The sequence below is a fragment of the Balaenoptera physalus genome (genome assembly GCF_965194825.1).
Source record: "Balaenoptera physalus genome assembly, chromosome: 6".
In the NCBI taxonomy this organism is placed as follows: domain Eukaryota; kingdom Metazoa; phylum Chordata; class Mammalia; order Artiodactyla; family Balaenopteridae; genus Balaenoptera; species Balaenoptera physalus.
Genome location: NC_138885.1, coordinates 129,753,169 through 129,768,173, shown reverse-complemented (window position 1 = coordinate 129,768,173; position 15,005 = coordinate 129,753,169). Strand labels below are relative to the sequence as shown.

The following is a 15,005-nucleotide window of genomic DNA, read 5'->3' as shown; positions in this document are numbered from 1 at the left end:
TGGTGGTAAGACTAGGACTTACAGAGTATTCCTGTCAAATTTACAAGAAAATCTTACTTGGCAATATCCTGCATTAGCCCAGATAACAATAGGAACTTTAGCTTCTGTTTTCCACTGTCTTTTTTTCTCTGTGTTCACTAGAGAATCATTCTCTCTGGGATAAGATCAGGGATGCCTGGACCAAGCCCACTGATGACCATCAGTTGGTCCCTGGCTCCTAATGGAGGGGGAGAGTTGTCTCCTTTTTCTTCCATATGACCTGAGGGATGAGAAGATTCTGACCTGCCTCCTTGCTCTGTTCTCCCACCCAGATTTAGGTCAAGTAGGTGATAATCTCTGAAGGCAAGTCAGTGCTTTCTTTCCACCTGAAGAATTTCTTTCCACTTAGTTAAGTGCGCTGAGATCTGACACTTGGAATATAGGTGTGAATTGCAGGGTCCTGACCACAATCCAGTGCTATTAGTTAATTTGCTATTAACTCGTCATAGTCTACCAAACTCCCATCTTTGAACACTAGTGGGCTGCTCACTACCAGGTCAGATAACCCATCCCAGATGGATCACATTTCTGTGAAGATCCGTTGCCCACAATTCACTCTCTGTTACCAACTTTTTAATCAGTTGGGATTTGGAGGTACAAGTAACCAAAACTGACTCGGACTAACTCAGACAGAAAATCAATTTCTTAGAAGTATATTGGGTAGCTCAAAGAATTTATAAGAAGGCTGGAGGACTGAAATCAGAAAATAGGCAGTCCAGGCAGAAAGGTCCGCAGCCCAGGTCATGGTATGTGGCCATCGATTTGACAAATGTGTCCTTTTCCATTCTGATTAAAAAGGAGGATCAGAAACCGTTTTCATCCTCGCTTGGCAGATAAGATTATTCATTTACAGTTTTGTCTTGTGTCTGGATCACCTGGACCTCTCAAAGAACATCACACGGATCGGTTATGTTGGTGACATCCTGGTGATCAGACATTATGATGAGCAAAAAAAGCCATGCCTCAAAAAGTGCGTGCCGTGTGTTTTCATTTATGTAAAACTTTAATACAGGCAAAACAAATCTGTAGTCATAGAAAAGTGATAGTCACAGATATCATAGACGTCATAGATCAGTGATTGCCTGATGCTGGGCTGGGGAGGAGGCTATCTGCAAAGGGCACAAGGGAACCTTCTGGGGTGATGGAAATGGTCTATATCTTAATTGTGGTTGTAATTATCGGGTTAGCCGAAAACTTCGTTTGGGTTTTTCCTTAAGATGTTTTGAAAAAACCTGAACACTTTAGACAACCCAATACATTTGTTAAAACTCATCAACATGCACACTTAAGTTGAATGCATTTTATACTTCAATAAAATTGAGCTCTTGCCCATGTAGGTTAGCCTTAGTTTCAAGGATTCTTGGACCCTAGAACTGTGTTTCCCGTCTTTTTTTCTGAGGGATAGGACACCTTATAGGTGTCCTGGTGGGGGAACCCATGGATCGAATACATTTGAGAATCATTGATTTAAATAAAGTTAAACAGATTTCTACATTAAAGGGTTTCTCACAGACCCTACATGCCAACGCACATAAGAAATCTTTAATCGGATGTATAGAGGGGGCATTTCCTGCTTCTCTGCAGTGGCTGCCCTAGAGTCTTCTCCTGGCCCTGGCTCTGCCCTAGATCCAATTTCCACACACTTCCAGCTCCCAGCTGCCAGCCTGGCTCTGACACACTTTCCTGCCTGGAGTTCTGCTGCCTGCCACTGCATGATTTCAGCTTATATTCAGGTTTCCTTTGATTTCAATTTTCTTTGGTAATAATTTTATCCTGACAAATTACAGGCATTTCCGAGTCACCGCACCTCCCCTTTGTTTTTTAGTTTGTTTTTTTAAGTTTGATGATTTCTAGTAAATTTATTCAGTTGTGTAACAATCACCATCACCACAATTCAGTTTAGGTTCATTTTCATCACCCCAAAAAGTACAGAAGGAGGACGAGTCCTGGGGAAATAAAAGTGGGTAAGGAGGCAAATAGATGGTGGATTCCCAGTTCCCGGGGACCCTGGGGCTGGACCCTATGCCTCCTCCCCTTTGTATCCACCTCCCCAGGATGGGCCCGATAGGCAGCAACCCCCGCCCCCGACCCCCAAATGCCCTGGGAAACTCACGAGCTTCCGGAGGTGGAGGGAGGCTGCAGGCACCGCGTGCGGCCTTGCCTTTGGCTCTGCGCGGTCTGCCCAGTTACTTTCACTTTCCTTTCCTCAGAAGCCTGGCCCTCACCGTGTGTGGCAAAGCACAGACTTCCTGTTTCGCCCACTGGTATCTCCCTGCCCTTCTCGCAGTCTCCCAGGAGCCATCCCCAGGCAGCCCCTGGACCCGGAAGGGGGCAGGAACAGATAGCGATCTCAGCATCCAGGTGGGTTTTCTTCTCGGCTGCTTTATTCACTTTTGGTGATTGGCTTTTACAGTTAATGTCCTGGCAGCAGCTGCAGGGTGAAACTCAACAGTTTAAACTGTGAGGCTCTTTCTTTGTTAAATAATGTTTTCCAAAGAGGTAGAGAGGGGATATGGGATTTAATAGGAGACTGTTAAAAAGAAGACGGATGAAGAGGGGGAGCAAACACACAGTTCAGTTCTTTTTTCCCTGAATTCTAGCCTGGTATTGTGGATGGAACTTGAGATTTGCTCTGTACCTTCCTTGTCCATGCAGAGTGATCCTGCACTCTGCCCCAAAGGGGCAACTCATTCATTGTTCATTGTACAAGTGACTAGAGGTAGTTGGGAAGCCAGTGGAAAAGAGAAAATAAGGAGAGTACATTTAATTTCCTCTAGAGTGTATTAACTTTTTAATATCTTTTCTTTAAGCACATTCATGATAATTTTCTTGAAATAAATTCCCAGAAGCGGAATTTAGGACTCAAGGGAATACATATTTTAGAGTTTTTGGTACTGATTACTAAGTTAACCTCCAGAAAGTTTGGACCTATTTACATCTTCACCAGGACTGTCTGTGATTATTGCTATTATTTTTCTCTTGACCAATTTGATAGGCAAACGTTATTAAATTATTTTTGTTTGCACCGTTCCGACTACTAGTGAGTTACCATGCTTTTTACATATTCATTGTGCATTTGACTCAATTGCCTGTTTATGTCTTTTGCTTTGTTTTTCGTACTGAATGTTTGACTTTGCCTATTCATTTTTCAGACCCTTTTACATAATACAAACCTGAATGCTCATATATAAGACATGGTAAAATGCACTGGTGAGAAATGGGACTTTGGTCAGATGAGCTCTGCCTGGCCACCAAATACCTCAGGCTAGTTACCTGACCTCTCTGTGCTTCATGTTCATCCTTGGCAATCATAACAGATGAAGAATGAGGGTTATGGAGGATGTTCTATTCTGAATGCTGTAGTATAATTAGTCATCCAGGGCCCCTTCCTCTTCTTAGCATGTGATCATTCCGGTGTTTTCTGGCTCTGTGCTGATCTTTGCAATATTCTTCCCCTATGCAGATGGTGAACGGTGGATTCCTTTCCCATCTGTTCTCTATCTTCTAGGATTTCATCACAACTATAGACCCCCCTATGGCATCTTCTCTTGTTTTCTAGTACTGTTGTGGATGATTGTTTTTTACAATGTATATTTTTTTCTGTTAACCTTCAGTATTTGGGAATGAGGAGAAAGAGACAGGGGTACTCAATCTGCCACTGGGATTAAATCCCTAGAAATAGTCATTAATTAACAGTTCAACTTTTTCTTCGACACAAAGTGAAGTTGGAAAAATGGGATCCATGTTTGTTTTGTTTTTAAAAAAATCTCTAGATGATCGAATTTTTTGTTAGTGACTCCCTTTTCTTGACAATTTGTCAAGAATATCATAGGTACATTTTCTTCCTATTATAACTTATCGATATTTTCTCATGGCCTACAAATGGTCAAATATTGTAATGTCGCATGGGCATGGGAAAAGACATGTCTGTTCTGAGATGTGAAATTGATACATAAAATAAATCAGTCAAGTCACCTTTGCTAATCATGCCTTTCACATCCTTCATGTTCTTATTTATGTCAGGCCTGTTTGTGTGTCAGAGATTGTAGGTGGTTTAATAAAGTTTCTAAATATTATCAGATTTCCATCTTCCTACTCGCCTTTGAGCGTTCCCTTTTGTGTGAGCATTGCTAGTGTATACTTAAACTGAGTCCTGGCAATCTTGGTTAACTCAGTTCAATGTAGCCACAGACCATAGTACTTAAGACTACACACCTGGAACCAGAAAATTGGAATTCGTCCCTCTCTACCACTTCCAAGTTTTGCAACTTAGGGCCAGTTATTAAACCTCTCTATGTCTCAGCGTCCTTGACAATATAAATAGGTGCAATCCAAACTGAAAGGGTTTTGTGAAGATCAGATAAGTTACTGCATGTGAAACTCTTAGTACACAGTCTGGCATGCAGGAAGCACACGGTAAATAGTAGCTCTATTTAGTACCAGCAGCCCCTTTGGGATTTCAGTGTCACATTGTTGGTCACTTTCAGCTTCTGCTGTTGCTGGGCATTGTCACTGCTTCCTATACCCATGAGTCTTTTTGGCAGATGTGGCTTTTCAGATTGCTAAGGGATGCCTTTGGGACCAGAATGCCTGTCTCGAGATGCCTGTACAACACGGAGAGCAGCTCCCCTAACTCCTCAAAGTCTTTGCTTGTCTTTTTTTCTTGTGCCTCTTCCGTAGGAGATTCACCATGACCAGGGCCTTGAAAGAGGCTCTTCTACAGCACTTTATACATCAGAAGCTGGAGATTGCTTATGCCATAAACAAGCCATTTCCCTTCTTCGAAGGCCTCCGAGACAACTTCTTCATCACCGAGAGCCTGTACCAGGTAAGTCACATTGACCGCTTTGCCATGGCAACCCAGCCCCCACCAAGAATGCCGGATCATTGAGGTCTCAAACCACAACACCCCAGGGCTTCTAGAATTTGGAAGTTCCAGACAAAAATGGTCATTACCAGGGAAAGAAGGTGTCCAGGGTAGGTGACCTCACACCAGATGGCTTAAAACAAGGAAATGTGTTCTCTCACTGTTCTGGAGCCTAGAAGTCCAAACTCAAGGTGTTGGCTGGGTTGATTCCTTCTCGAGACTCTGAGGGACAGTCCATTCCCTGACTTTCTCCTGTCTTCTGGTGGTGCCAGCAATCCGTGGTAAACCTGGTTCACAGAAACATCACTTAACTCGCTGTTTCTATCTCTACACTGCCTTCTCCTCTCTGTGTCTTCTCCCTTTCTCTTCTCTTACAAGGACACTCATCACTGTGATTTAGGGCCCACCGTAATCCAGGATGGTCTCATCTCAAGATCCTTAACTTAATTACATCTGCAAAGACCCTTTTTCCAAATAAGGTCATTTTCACAGGTTTCAAGCAGACATATCTTTGGATATGAGGAGGCACCATTCAACCCACTAAGGGTACCATCCCAATGCTTAAGAGCCTGTGACCCACAGTCCATTCTGATGTGAAGCAAGACAAGCAGTGGGAGATATGGCTATGTGGACAAAAATGGCACTCTTTTCATATAATTTTGGTTGTTTAAAGCATTTCCTGAGCCCCAAGCCCAGAAAAATGCTAGCACTGGTAGAACAATCTTCCCCCAGTCTTGGCCTGGTTGGATCCAACCCTTTTTCAGATCATAACTCAGATGTCATTCCTCAGAGAGGGTCCTTGGCCCACTCATCTAATTAAGACCCCCTCGTTATTCTTCCCCATAGCAATCCATGCTTTCCCTTCATAACACTGCTATCAATAGGAATTGAGTATTTTTAAAATTTGTGTTTATTATTTAACGCCCATCTTCTCCACCTAACAGTGCCCCTCCCCCAAAACGGGTAGCACCTTGTTGGTCTTATCTGTTGCTAGGTACCCTAGGATGAGCTCACAGAGCCTAGTCATTTCTCAATAAGTATTTTGTAGTTGATTCTCTCCTGCCATGTTTCTCCTTTTGGCCAACCTCTCATCAGGAGGACTTCTCTGATTTCCCATGTAGGCCATTTCAAGTCCAAGAGAGAAGGAAAGAGAGAGCAGAGGCTAACAAGCAATCCACAGAATTGCCACTTGTGACCAACTCTTAGGTCCATTGCTGAAGAGTCCTGCCCAAAGCCTTGGAGAATTACACAGTAGCAGCCTTTGACTCCACTTTCCTTCCTTAACATTTCTCTCTTCCCTCAAATATACCTAAAATAAGGTTCACAAGAGCCTTATTTTCAAGAATGCTGAATTCCTGTGACTAACCATCCAAATATATATGAAATTCCAAAAGTAAACATGTGGAACTGTGATTTCTCTATGTTAGAGAACTTGACTATTGACATTTTGCACAAAATTCCTTCTTAAGAGAGCAAAATCACTTTCTTAGAGCTGAGAAAACCACAAGTGTGTAATAAATCTCCATTCCATTTTATAATCATTTATAATAATCCTTTACTCTGCTTTTTAAGGAATCTCTGGAAGCCTGTAGAAATCTGGTCCCTTTATCCAGGGTCGTGTACAACATCCTCACTCAACTGGAGAATACGTTTAGTCTGTCATTTCTGGAGTTGTTGTTCAGCCGAATAAACCTGAGTGAATACCCCAACTTGATGACGACCCTCAAGAGCTTCAAAAGGGGTATGAGGCTTCTTGAATAACTTTGGGGCTATAGAAACATGATAGAAGTTGCTACGCTAAAAGTTTGGGCTGGTTTTCTGCCTTGTGGAATATGCACTTGAACTGCCCACTTTCTCTTTGGGAAGAGATGGACCATTCTCTCTCACGAGTGTGGCAGGAAAAGCAGCCCCTGGCCCTGGTTCTTTAAGATGAATTTCTAGAGGACACAAACATTTCTGTCTTACCTGTTCTATGAGTTGGGGGGAAATTGTGCAATTTAGCATACTGAACAGTCTCTAGGGAAGGGAATGCATAAAATGACAGAGACCAAGTCTGGCAGAGGGACAAGGAGAGCTAGAGAGGAAGAGAAATGGATAGGGATGGATAATAATAAGTATCTTTTTTTTTGAAGTATGGTTGATATACAATGTTGTGTTAGTCTCAGGTGTACAGCAAAGTGACTCAGTTATATATATATATATATTTATATTCTTTTTCAGATTCTTTTCCATTATAGATTATTATAAGATATTGAATATAGTTCCCTGTGCTACACAGTAGGTCCTTGTTGTTGTTTGTTTTGGTTTGGTTTGGTTTGGGGGTTTTTTTGTTTGCTTGTTTGTTTGTTTTTTGAGTACTTACTATGTGCCAGGCATTATCCCAAGCACTTTATATGATTATCTTATGTCATCTTTAAAACAATCCTATGAAGTCATTATTATCCCCATACGACACATAAGGAAATTAAGACTCAGAATAACTTTCCCAAAGTTACTTGTCTGTTAAGTGCAGAGCCAAGAGTCCTACTTGGGTCTCCTAATTCCAGGTTCCAAGATTATGATCACTATTTTAAACGAGGACAGCTGGAGGGCAGATTGTAAAGCTAGAGGAGGGAAGAAAGGTAGCTAAAGAGGAAGGAAGGGGAATTGTGGACATAGAGATAGAAAGAGAGGGTATGAGAAAGAAGTAGAGAATGAAGTTCCTTGAGAAAGAGAAAGGGCTGCATAAGTAAAGGAGTATAAAAAGAGCAATGACATTGCTGGGAAGAAAGTAGCAAGAGTAAGAGGAGCAGGCAGTAAAATCACTTAGTTTAGTCAAAGTACGTGGTTCATTTATCTGAGAACAACAAGGGAAGGACCGCTAGGTCACACTGAATTGTGACATTCTTATTAGTGGAGTCACCACTGTTGACAGCTCTTCATCTGGTCTTTGACATTTTCCCATTAAGAGGCTCCTCCTCAAAGGGAGAAATGATTCCTTGAGCTAAAGGAGCAGCAAAAGAGAAGAGTCCTCCCCGAGGCAGGCACAGCTGCACGTGGGCCTGAGCTCTTGGCAGGATCAGGGCAGTGCTGGGAGAAATATGTGCTCAAAGGCCAGGCTAAGTAAACCTAAGAGTCAGAGGGACCCACACACTGATAGGTACCTCCAACCCACCCCACACCCCCTGCCTGGCTGAGCTCAAGCATCTTTCTGGATCCAACTCTGTGATTTTGTTCTGGGACCCTCTCCAAAATCTGGCCTTACTTTCCTTTTTTTGTTCACTGGTTGAGACAACTTTACTTCTGAAATAAATAGAGTAGAATCATAAAAGAAACCTGACCCTGGCCTTGCAGGGGAACGGCATGCAGAAAGCCCAGGGCCTGGGGTATTGGGGATGGGAGAGAAGTTTGGTGTGGCCAGATCACAGGGTGCAAGGCAAGAAAGCATGGAAACGGAGTCCGCAGAAATGAGCAGAAACCAGAATATAGAGGTCCTAATACACTGTGCGAAGGAATTTGTATTGTCTCTTATTTGCTCCAGGGAGATGTGAGATATTTATTTCTTAAAACAAGGATGACATTTAACATTATAGCATTGTACGTAATTGTCTAAATTCTGAAGCCAAAACTAAAGAAAATAAATCCCTGGGTACGAAGTCAATCTCAACTTCACGTGTGAAACCACTTTGGTATGAGATCAGAGGTGAGAAGCAGTTGTTATAGCACTAAATGTTCAAATCAAAGAAAGAAAATCTGAAGGGGCCACAAATGGACGAAGGTGATGATGATTCAGTTCTACGCACCTGTGAGAGAGTGAAAGACTCCACGCCCTTGTCCTACTGAACGTCAAGTATAAAGCAATCCCCATCTCCAGATAATTCCGAGGTACTAATGTGTGATCCTTCACCAATCCCAGTTGTCATTTCCAACGGAGGATGGAGCAGAATCACAATGATTCCTCTCGAAGCCGCAGCCAACCCAGCAGGAAGGAGCTCCCCCTGGGCACTGCTGCCGCTGCCCTCCTGCCAACACCCCCCACTGAGCCTCCCACCCTGCTCACCCAGTGTCAGCGAGCCCGGAGCACCTGCCCAGCCCAGCGCTGAGATCCTGCACGAGCAGCCCAGCCCTGCTGGCCTCACCGTGGCTCTCCCCAGAATCATCCAGGAAGGAAGGCTCACTCCAGGTGAGAAACAGACCCTGTCCAACACCTGTGCAGCCCCAGCCTAGGGTGCCTGTGGCCCTAGAACCTCAGGGTCCTGTCTTTTTGATCTACTCCTTCCCATGCACGCACCACCATACACAACTCTTTCCAAGAAGGGTGGTGGGCACTGCCAGGGGCCTGGGTAAGCCCCAGAGCCCAGAACACCTGCTTCTCACCCCTAGAAGAGCCCAAACCTCTGCCCTTTGGCCCTTGGTACTCTGCCCGTCCCTGACATTTTTTCCACTCTCCTCCCTGACACCCTGTCCCTGTAACCTGTGATTTTTCTTCTTGTCTTCAATGACCAATGACAACTTGACATCCCAAATAAGTGATGAAAATTCACAAGAGACACCCAAGCTACCCTGTCCCTGTTCAGGCAGTGTTGCTTGGGGCCGACTTGCCCAGCTTAAGGTGGCTGTGAAGGGAGGACACACACCTACCAGCCAAGAGGGCTGTGGCAGGAGCCCCAGGAAAAAGAACTGGGAGTGACAAGGAAAAAAACGAGAGGGGGGCCGACGCACCAACACGGCTCAGGACCTCTTGTCAGGGATGCCATCACAGCCACTTAGATGCTGTCACGTCCAAGAGCCCTGTCAAACCAACACTCAAAACACACTGTTCTGAACTGAAAAGTAACTTGTGCAACACACCCACTCTCAGTGCTTACCGACTGCTCACCCTCTGATTACAGGGACCTTTCAGTTTCAACCATATTCATTTTTATATGGTTTGGAGGTTATTGAAATTATTAGAAAAGATGATACAATGTTTAAAGGTTGCTGGACCTGATTAGCTTCTAAAATTGTGTCATTTATCTCCCCCAACCATCAGGATAAAGGACTTTGATTACATTAAATGTAACTGTGGAATATTATTGGCCACTGTCAAAAATGGTATCATGGGTTCTGAGCTCTCCAATACCGAGAATAAAGGGCCCTGTTTGGTCCAGATGTTTTCTCCACCCATCTAAAAAATACCATCCAAATAAGGTTAGCATAACCCCAAAGCCAATAACAATGGAAGAGTCCATCTTCTAGATTTTCAAAGGAAAAAAAAAAGTGTCTGCGTTATTAAATTAGTAAGTGACTGATTGAAATGAAACGATTGGGGAATTCCCTGGCAGTCCAGTGGTTAAGACTTGGCACTTTCACTGCAATGGGCCCAGGTTCGATCCCTTTTTGGGGAACTAAGATTCCGCAAGCCACACAACACAGCCAAAAAAGAAAAATAGAAAAAAAAAGAAAGAAAGAAAGGAAATAATTGTTCCCTGTCCCCCTCTCCCCCACCCTCGAGGTGCCTTGGTGTTTGGTTGGCCCATCATTTTTACCTGCTGGAATAGATCGTTCTTGTTCCTCCCACTTCTGGTTCCTGCTCTTGGGTTCTGGGATCTGAAATTCCTTTTCTCCCTCTGCTCAGTGTCCAGTGACAACCTGATCCCCCAAATAAAAGATAAAGAAGACACTCAAGAGATGTCCTGCGCTCCATCAGGCCCCGTGCCAGGTAATCTTGATTTGGACAACTTAGGCTCACCTTAGCTTTCGCATCTCCCATGAGGAGAAGCCATTTGGATCATCCAGGCACGGGCTTCTCCTCTCAGCTCTCCATCACCATCTTGGCCCAGAACCTGCTGCTCAGCCCGTCCTCAGGAGCTTGGAAAGGGAGAGAGAGTCCCTGGGGAGGGCGAGGGGGACAGGTCTGGGAAAGGTGGACCGGGAGATGGCACTGAGGGCAAGGGACAGGAGCCCCATTAGTACTTGCCCAGCTGAATCCAAATCCAGCCTCTATACCCAGACATTGAATTATATCTCGGAGACAGAGTTTTGGGTGAAGCAGAAAAGAATAGTTTTATTGCTTTGCCAGGCAAAGGGGGCCACAGCAGGTTAGTGCCCTCAAAACTGTGTGTCCCAACTCGGAGGGGGTAGTGAGAAGTTTCATAGTAATAGTTCAAAGGGGGCGTGATCAGCTCGTGGACCTTCTTCTGATTGGTTGGTGGTGACGTAAGTGGGAGTCAGCATCATCAACCTTCTGGCTTCAACCGGTCTGGGGTCTGCGTGCTTGTGGGCAACATCCCGTTAACTTCTTCCACCTGGTGGGGGTTTCAGTATCTGCAAAACAGCTCAAAGCTACTCTTATGTGTGTCCCTTGAGGGGGAACCAGGACCCTGCCCCAAGGCTGCACTATTGTTTCTTTCACCCGGTCCTCCCTTGTCTCCACATCCCCTCCCTTCCCTAATTGGCATCTGTTTGAACCTGCTGGTTGGAACTCAGGGAAGGTCATGGAGGCTGAATGAAGCCTATTTCCTATAATCAAGAAATGGGGGACACAGAAAGGCTTTTGTGCCCAGGAGCCCCACAGTGTCCTGCTCAGCATCATGACCTGGACCCCAAACACCACTAAGGGGTCTGCAAAGGGAGAGCATTCATCTGCCAGGAGGCAATGTGGTGGGAACCCTGGGGAAAGGACAAGGGGCTGAGTCATGGCAGGACTGTTAGACTCAGCCACTCTCTGAGGCCACTTCAAGAAGGTAAAGGTCCAAACTGCTGCATCAAAATGCAAAGCGAACAAAAACACTGAATTGATGCTCCAGACACGGATGGTCCTCTGTCCCAGCCCGCACCCTGACTGGGGGAACTTTCACATTCAACCCTCGTCATTTTTACATCATTTGGATTTTTAAGATATTTAAATAATTTGAAATGAAACAAATCATTTTTAAAGTCTAACGACTGCTTGCTAGCTGCCTCAGTTAGCTATTCCTATGTAAGATGGAATTTGAGGCAGATCTCACAGCCTTGTGTAAACAAGGAAGTGACTGCCTTTTGTGAGATGGGTCTTTATCTGTCATGGCTTCAAGTCCTTCTGTCTTTCTTCGTGCCGCAAAAGCTAGAGGGACTTTGTATATTCTTGCTGCTAGCAAGTGCTGGCAAGTACAAGCTGACCCCTGCATTCTTCGACAGCAAATAGGTGGAAATACATAGGGCACTTAACCTCCTTCACTATTTCTCAAGATGAAATAATCACAGATACAGCAGTTTAGAAAGATCACATCACAGACATCTGAGCAATAGCATGTACTTTTCATACGGCAAAAGCATTCATCCTCATTGTGGCCGTCAGAATTCAAGATCACCACGCACACTAGCTGCTGAGAGCCTTTGTACTTCTCTTCCACTGAGAAAGGGAAACCTTTCTAAAGGGCTCAAACTGAGCCCTTCTCTGCAAGGCGGTTGTTCCCTGGTTCACTGTGATAATCACACAGGTAGCAGTAATCACAAGTTGATCAAACCAAGGCAGAGCCAGGGAACCCTGGCGAGTCCCCAGACCTATGCTGTAGGTGCTCTCCACCCTCTGGCTCTCCCACCAATCTCCCTCAGCACTTTCTCGTCAGCCTGTGCTGAGTTCTAAAGTGAATTATATATTTTTTGTCAGTGATAAGAGACGATGCTCCTGAACCAAGTGACCCAAAGGAGCTCCAGGAGGCATCCAGGGCACCTCCCAGAAAGAAAGGTAAGGACTGCCTTTCTCCTGAAGATCTCAGGAGGGTGAATTTGGAGCTGCATCTTATCATAAGCACCCACTACGTGATTATAGTCATCGTGCCCAATACAGTTTGTTTCCCATTCACTGCGTCTTCCTCTAAGGCCTTCATGAAAATTATAGGGAAACGAGAAGGCACTTAGGGCTATTGAAATATGCACCCATCGGAATTGTTTGTTCTGAAATCATCGAGGTCTCCCACACACACAGCTTCTTATAGGGTTAGTCGCACTTCCCTCTTTAACTGAAAGTTGGTTCCCCAAGAGGACTCTGCTTCCTCTTAAGACAAGGCCGCATATTTTCTGCTGCCGCTCACCCCGTGGCTGAAGGCAGGTTTGATGCCACCCCTTGCTACACACTGCCCCACCCGGCCCCTTGCTCCCCATCCCCTCCTTTGAGGCTTAGCCATTCAAGTGAAATGCTCTCTCCCTTTTCATCACTATCATCTGTTGACTTCCCCACTGCTCCCTGGAAGAGCTCAAGGCTGACTTAGAGTCTTTCTGTCACTTCAAGTCCTGCCATCATCCGGGACATCTTCAAGGTACATGTAGATAACAGACCCATCCAATATTCTGACCTCTCAAATCCTTCTTCTGCTTATTTCCAGTGACCTTTTCTCCCCACCCATTCTTGCCCTCCCGAACCCAAAGGTGATCCACAGGCCTTTTCATCATTTAAACCTGGCTCAACTTCCCAACAGTTAATATGAGATTTCCTTTTTTTTTTTTTTTTTTTTTTGACACTTAGTGCTTGAAATTTGCTCCTTCTATAACTATTGTTCTAACTTCTGATCTCTCCTTCTCAGCCCAATCTATAGACATGAATTCAAAAATATCCCTCCCTGATTTCTTCCTTACAATTTGTTTCCTCTGCAGCTGTCCTTCAATCTCATTTGGGTGACCAGTCCACTGGCCTTTCTCTTCTCCAATCCATCATCTGCATTTCTTTCATGACCCTTCTTACCAGTTCAGAGTTGAAGATCCATCGTTTCAGTGATCTTCTGCTATCTTCACCTGTCTTGCCTCTCTGTCTTTTCCTAGAACTCTCTGGCAGATGTTCGAGGAAACTATTGTCTGCTTCCCACACACTTCCCGCATTTGAAATCAGGCACTGCTGGGGAGAGGCACACAGCTGAGCAGTGCGTACCCACTGTGTCTTCATGATTCCAGCACAAATGACCCCTCCACACGGCATCACAGCTCCACTTCCTTTCAAACCTTGAGCAATTTTTTTCAAACCTCTGATGCCTCACTGCCCCCTTTTTTGCATAACAGATGACCTTTCCTCCTGTTTCCTAGAAAAAATCAGATGGGAGTTCCGTCACTTCCTGCTCCCACCCTGCAAACCCCAACTGCATCTTTCCTCTCCTTTTCAGTTCCTTCTTTTTCTCCAAAGCAATCCTTCCACCTCTTCTGACAGTATCCATGGTCCCTTCTCTTCCCTGAGAATTCAGCATCTCCCTCTCACAAGGACATTCATTCAGCCAATGCCCAAGCCTATAACAGTTCATAAAAGGAACTTTCTCTTGATCCTCATCTCACTTCAGCAGCCTCCATAGCTCTCCCCTCCGTTTCACAACCAAACTTCTAGAAATGAGTTACCTAAACTTATTGTCTCCATTTCTTCACTTCTCTCTCTCCCCTGCCACTTTAGAATTTCAGCATCACCTAAGGTCACCAATGACCTCCTGGCCGCTGTGGTTTGAGGACCCAAAGTTAAAGCTAAAAATTGTTGACATATGAGGTTAGTAGATCAATGTTTGTAGCTAATAAAAGATGATCTGTATCTTTTCTTTGTAGGAAAGAAGAGAAAAAGAAATATCTGGTTAACCTCAAAGAAGAGACGCCAGAAGAAGAGCCTCCCGAGAGGTAAGATGAGAGCACCAGAGGGGGCTGGAGGCTAGAGACAGTTCAGCCTTGTCGGCCAACATGTGGTAGGTGGGATTTTATTCTAAAGGCAATGGGGAGCCGCTGAAGAGATCTAATCAGTGAAGTGACATGATCCAATTTTAAATGGCGAGACCAATATTGGTGTTACATAAAGAATGAATTGGAAATAGAAGAGAATGGAAAGAGGGCAACCCCTTGGTGGGGCAGGTGCCATGGGAGTTGATAGTAGCCTGGATTCAGATCTGGCAGCGGAGATAGAAGAAGAGGGTCTACTCAAGATCAGTTGAAGGTAGAGTTGATAAGACTTGGTAAACTGGAAGCTGAGGATGAGAGAGAGCAATCAAGCCTTGCTCTTCAATTTCTGGCTTAAATGGCTGGGTGAATGGTGATGCCGTTGCTGAGAAAGGATGCAAATATATTGGGAGGAAATTTTTAGAATTCAATTTTTGACCTGCTCGTTTCTACATTTGTGCTAACCTTCTATGCACGTGTG

The 15,005-nt window shown here is 44.6% G+C and overlaps 2 protein-coding genes across 27 annotated transcripts in view; one reads left to right on the top strand and one right to left on the bottom strand.

Moving 5' to 3' along the window:
- LOC309663071 (nuclear body protein SP140-like) overlaps window positions 1-2,264 on the bottom strand; it is a 77,699-nt gene extending 75,435 nt beyond the window's left edge. For 13 of the 16 annotated variants that reach the window (XM_082466406.1, XM_082466416.1, XM_082466420.1 and 10 more), the window contains exon 1: window positions 2,153-2,264. The gene's annotated coding sequence lies outside the window, so the exon portion shown is untranslated. The remainder of the gene's footprint in view (window positions 1-2,152) is intronic. The other 3 variants (XM_082466415.1, XM_082466409.1, XM_082466412.1) reach the window with 1 other exon arrangement.
- The window catches only part of SP110 (SP110 nuclear body protein), a 55,483-nt gene continuing 42,650 nt past the window's right edge, over window positions 2,173-15,005 (top strand). For 10 of the 11 annotated variants that reach the window (XR_014265095.1, XR_014265096.1, XR_014265097.1 and 7 more), the window contains exons 1-7: window positions 2,173-2,400; window positions 4,720-4,867; window positions 6,479-6,647; window positions 8,802-9,068; window positions 10,503-10,586; window positions 12,516-12,593; window positions 14,423-14,491. Coding sequence is in view for 8 of the 11 variants with exons in the window: in XM_082466429.1 (XP_082322555.1) it covers window positions 4,730-4,867; window positions 6,479-6,647; window positions 8,802-9,068; window positions 10,503-10,586; window positions 12,516-12,593; window positions 14,423-14,491 (805 nt within the window). In the remaining 3 variants the exon portion in view is untranslated. The remainder of the gene's footprint in view (window positions 2,401-4,719; window positions 4,868-6,478; window positions 6,648-8,801; window positions 9,069-10,502; window positions 10,587-12,515; window positions 12,594-14,422; window positions 14,492-15,005) is intronic. The other variant, XM_082466422.1, reaches the window with a different exon arrangement.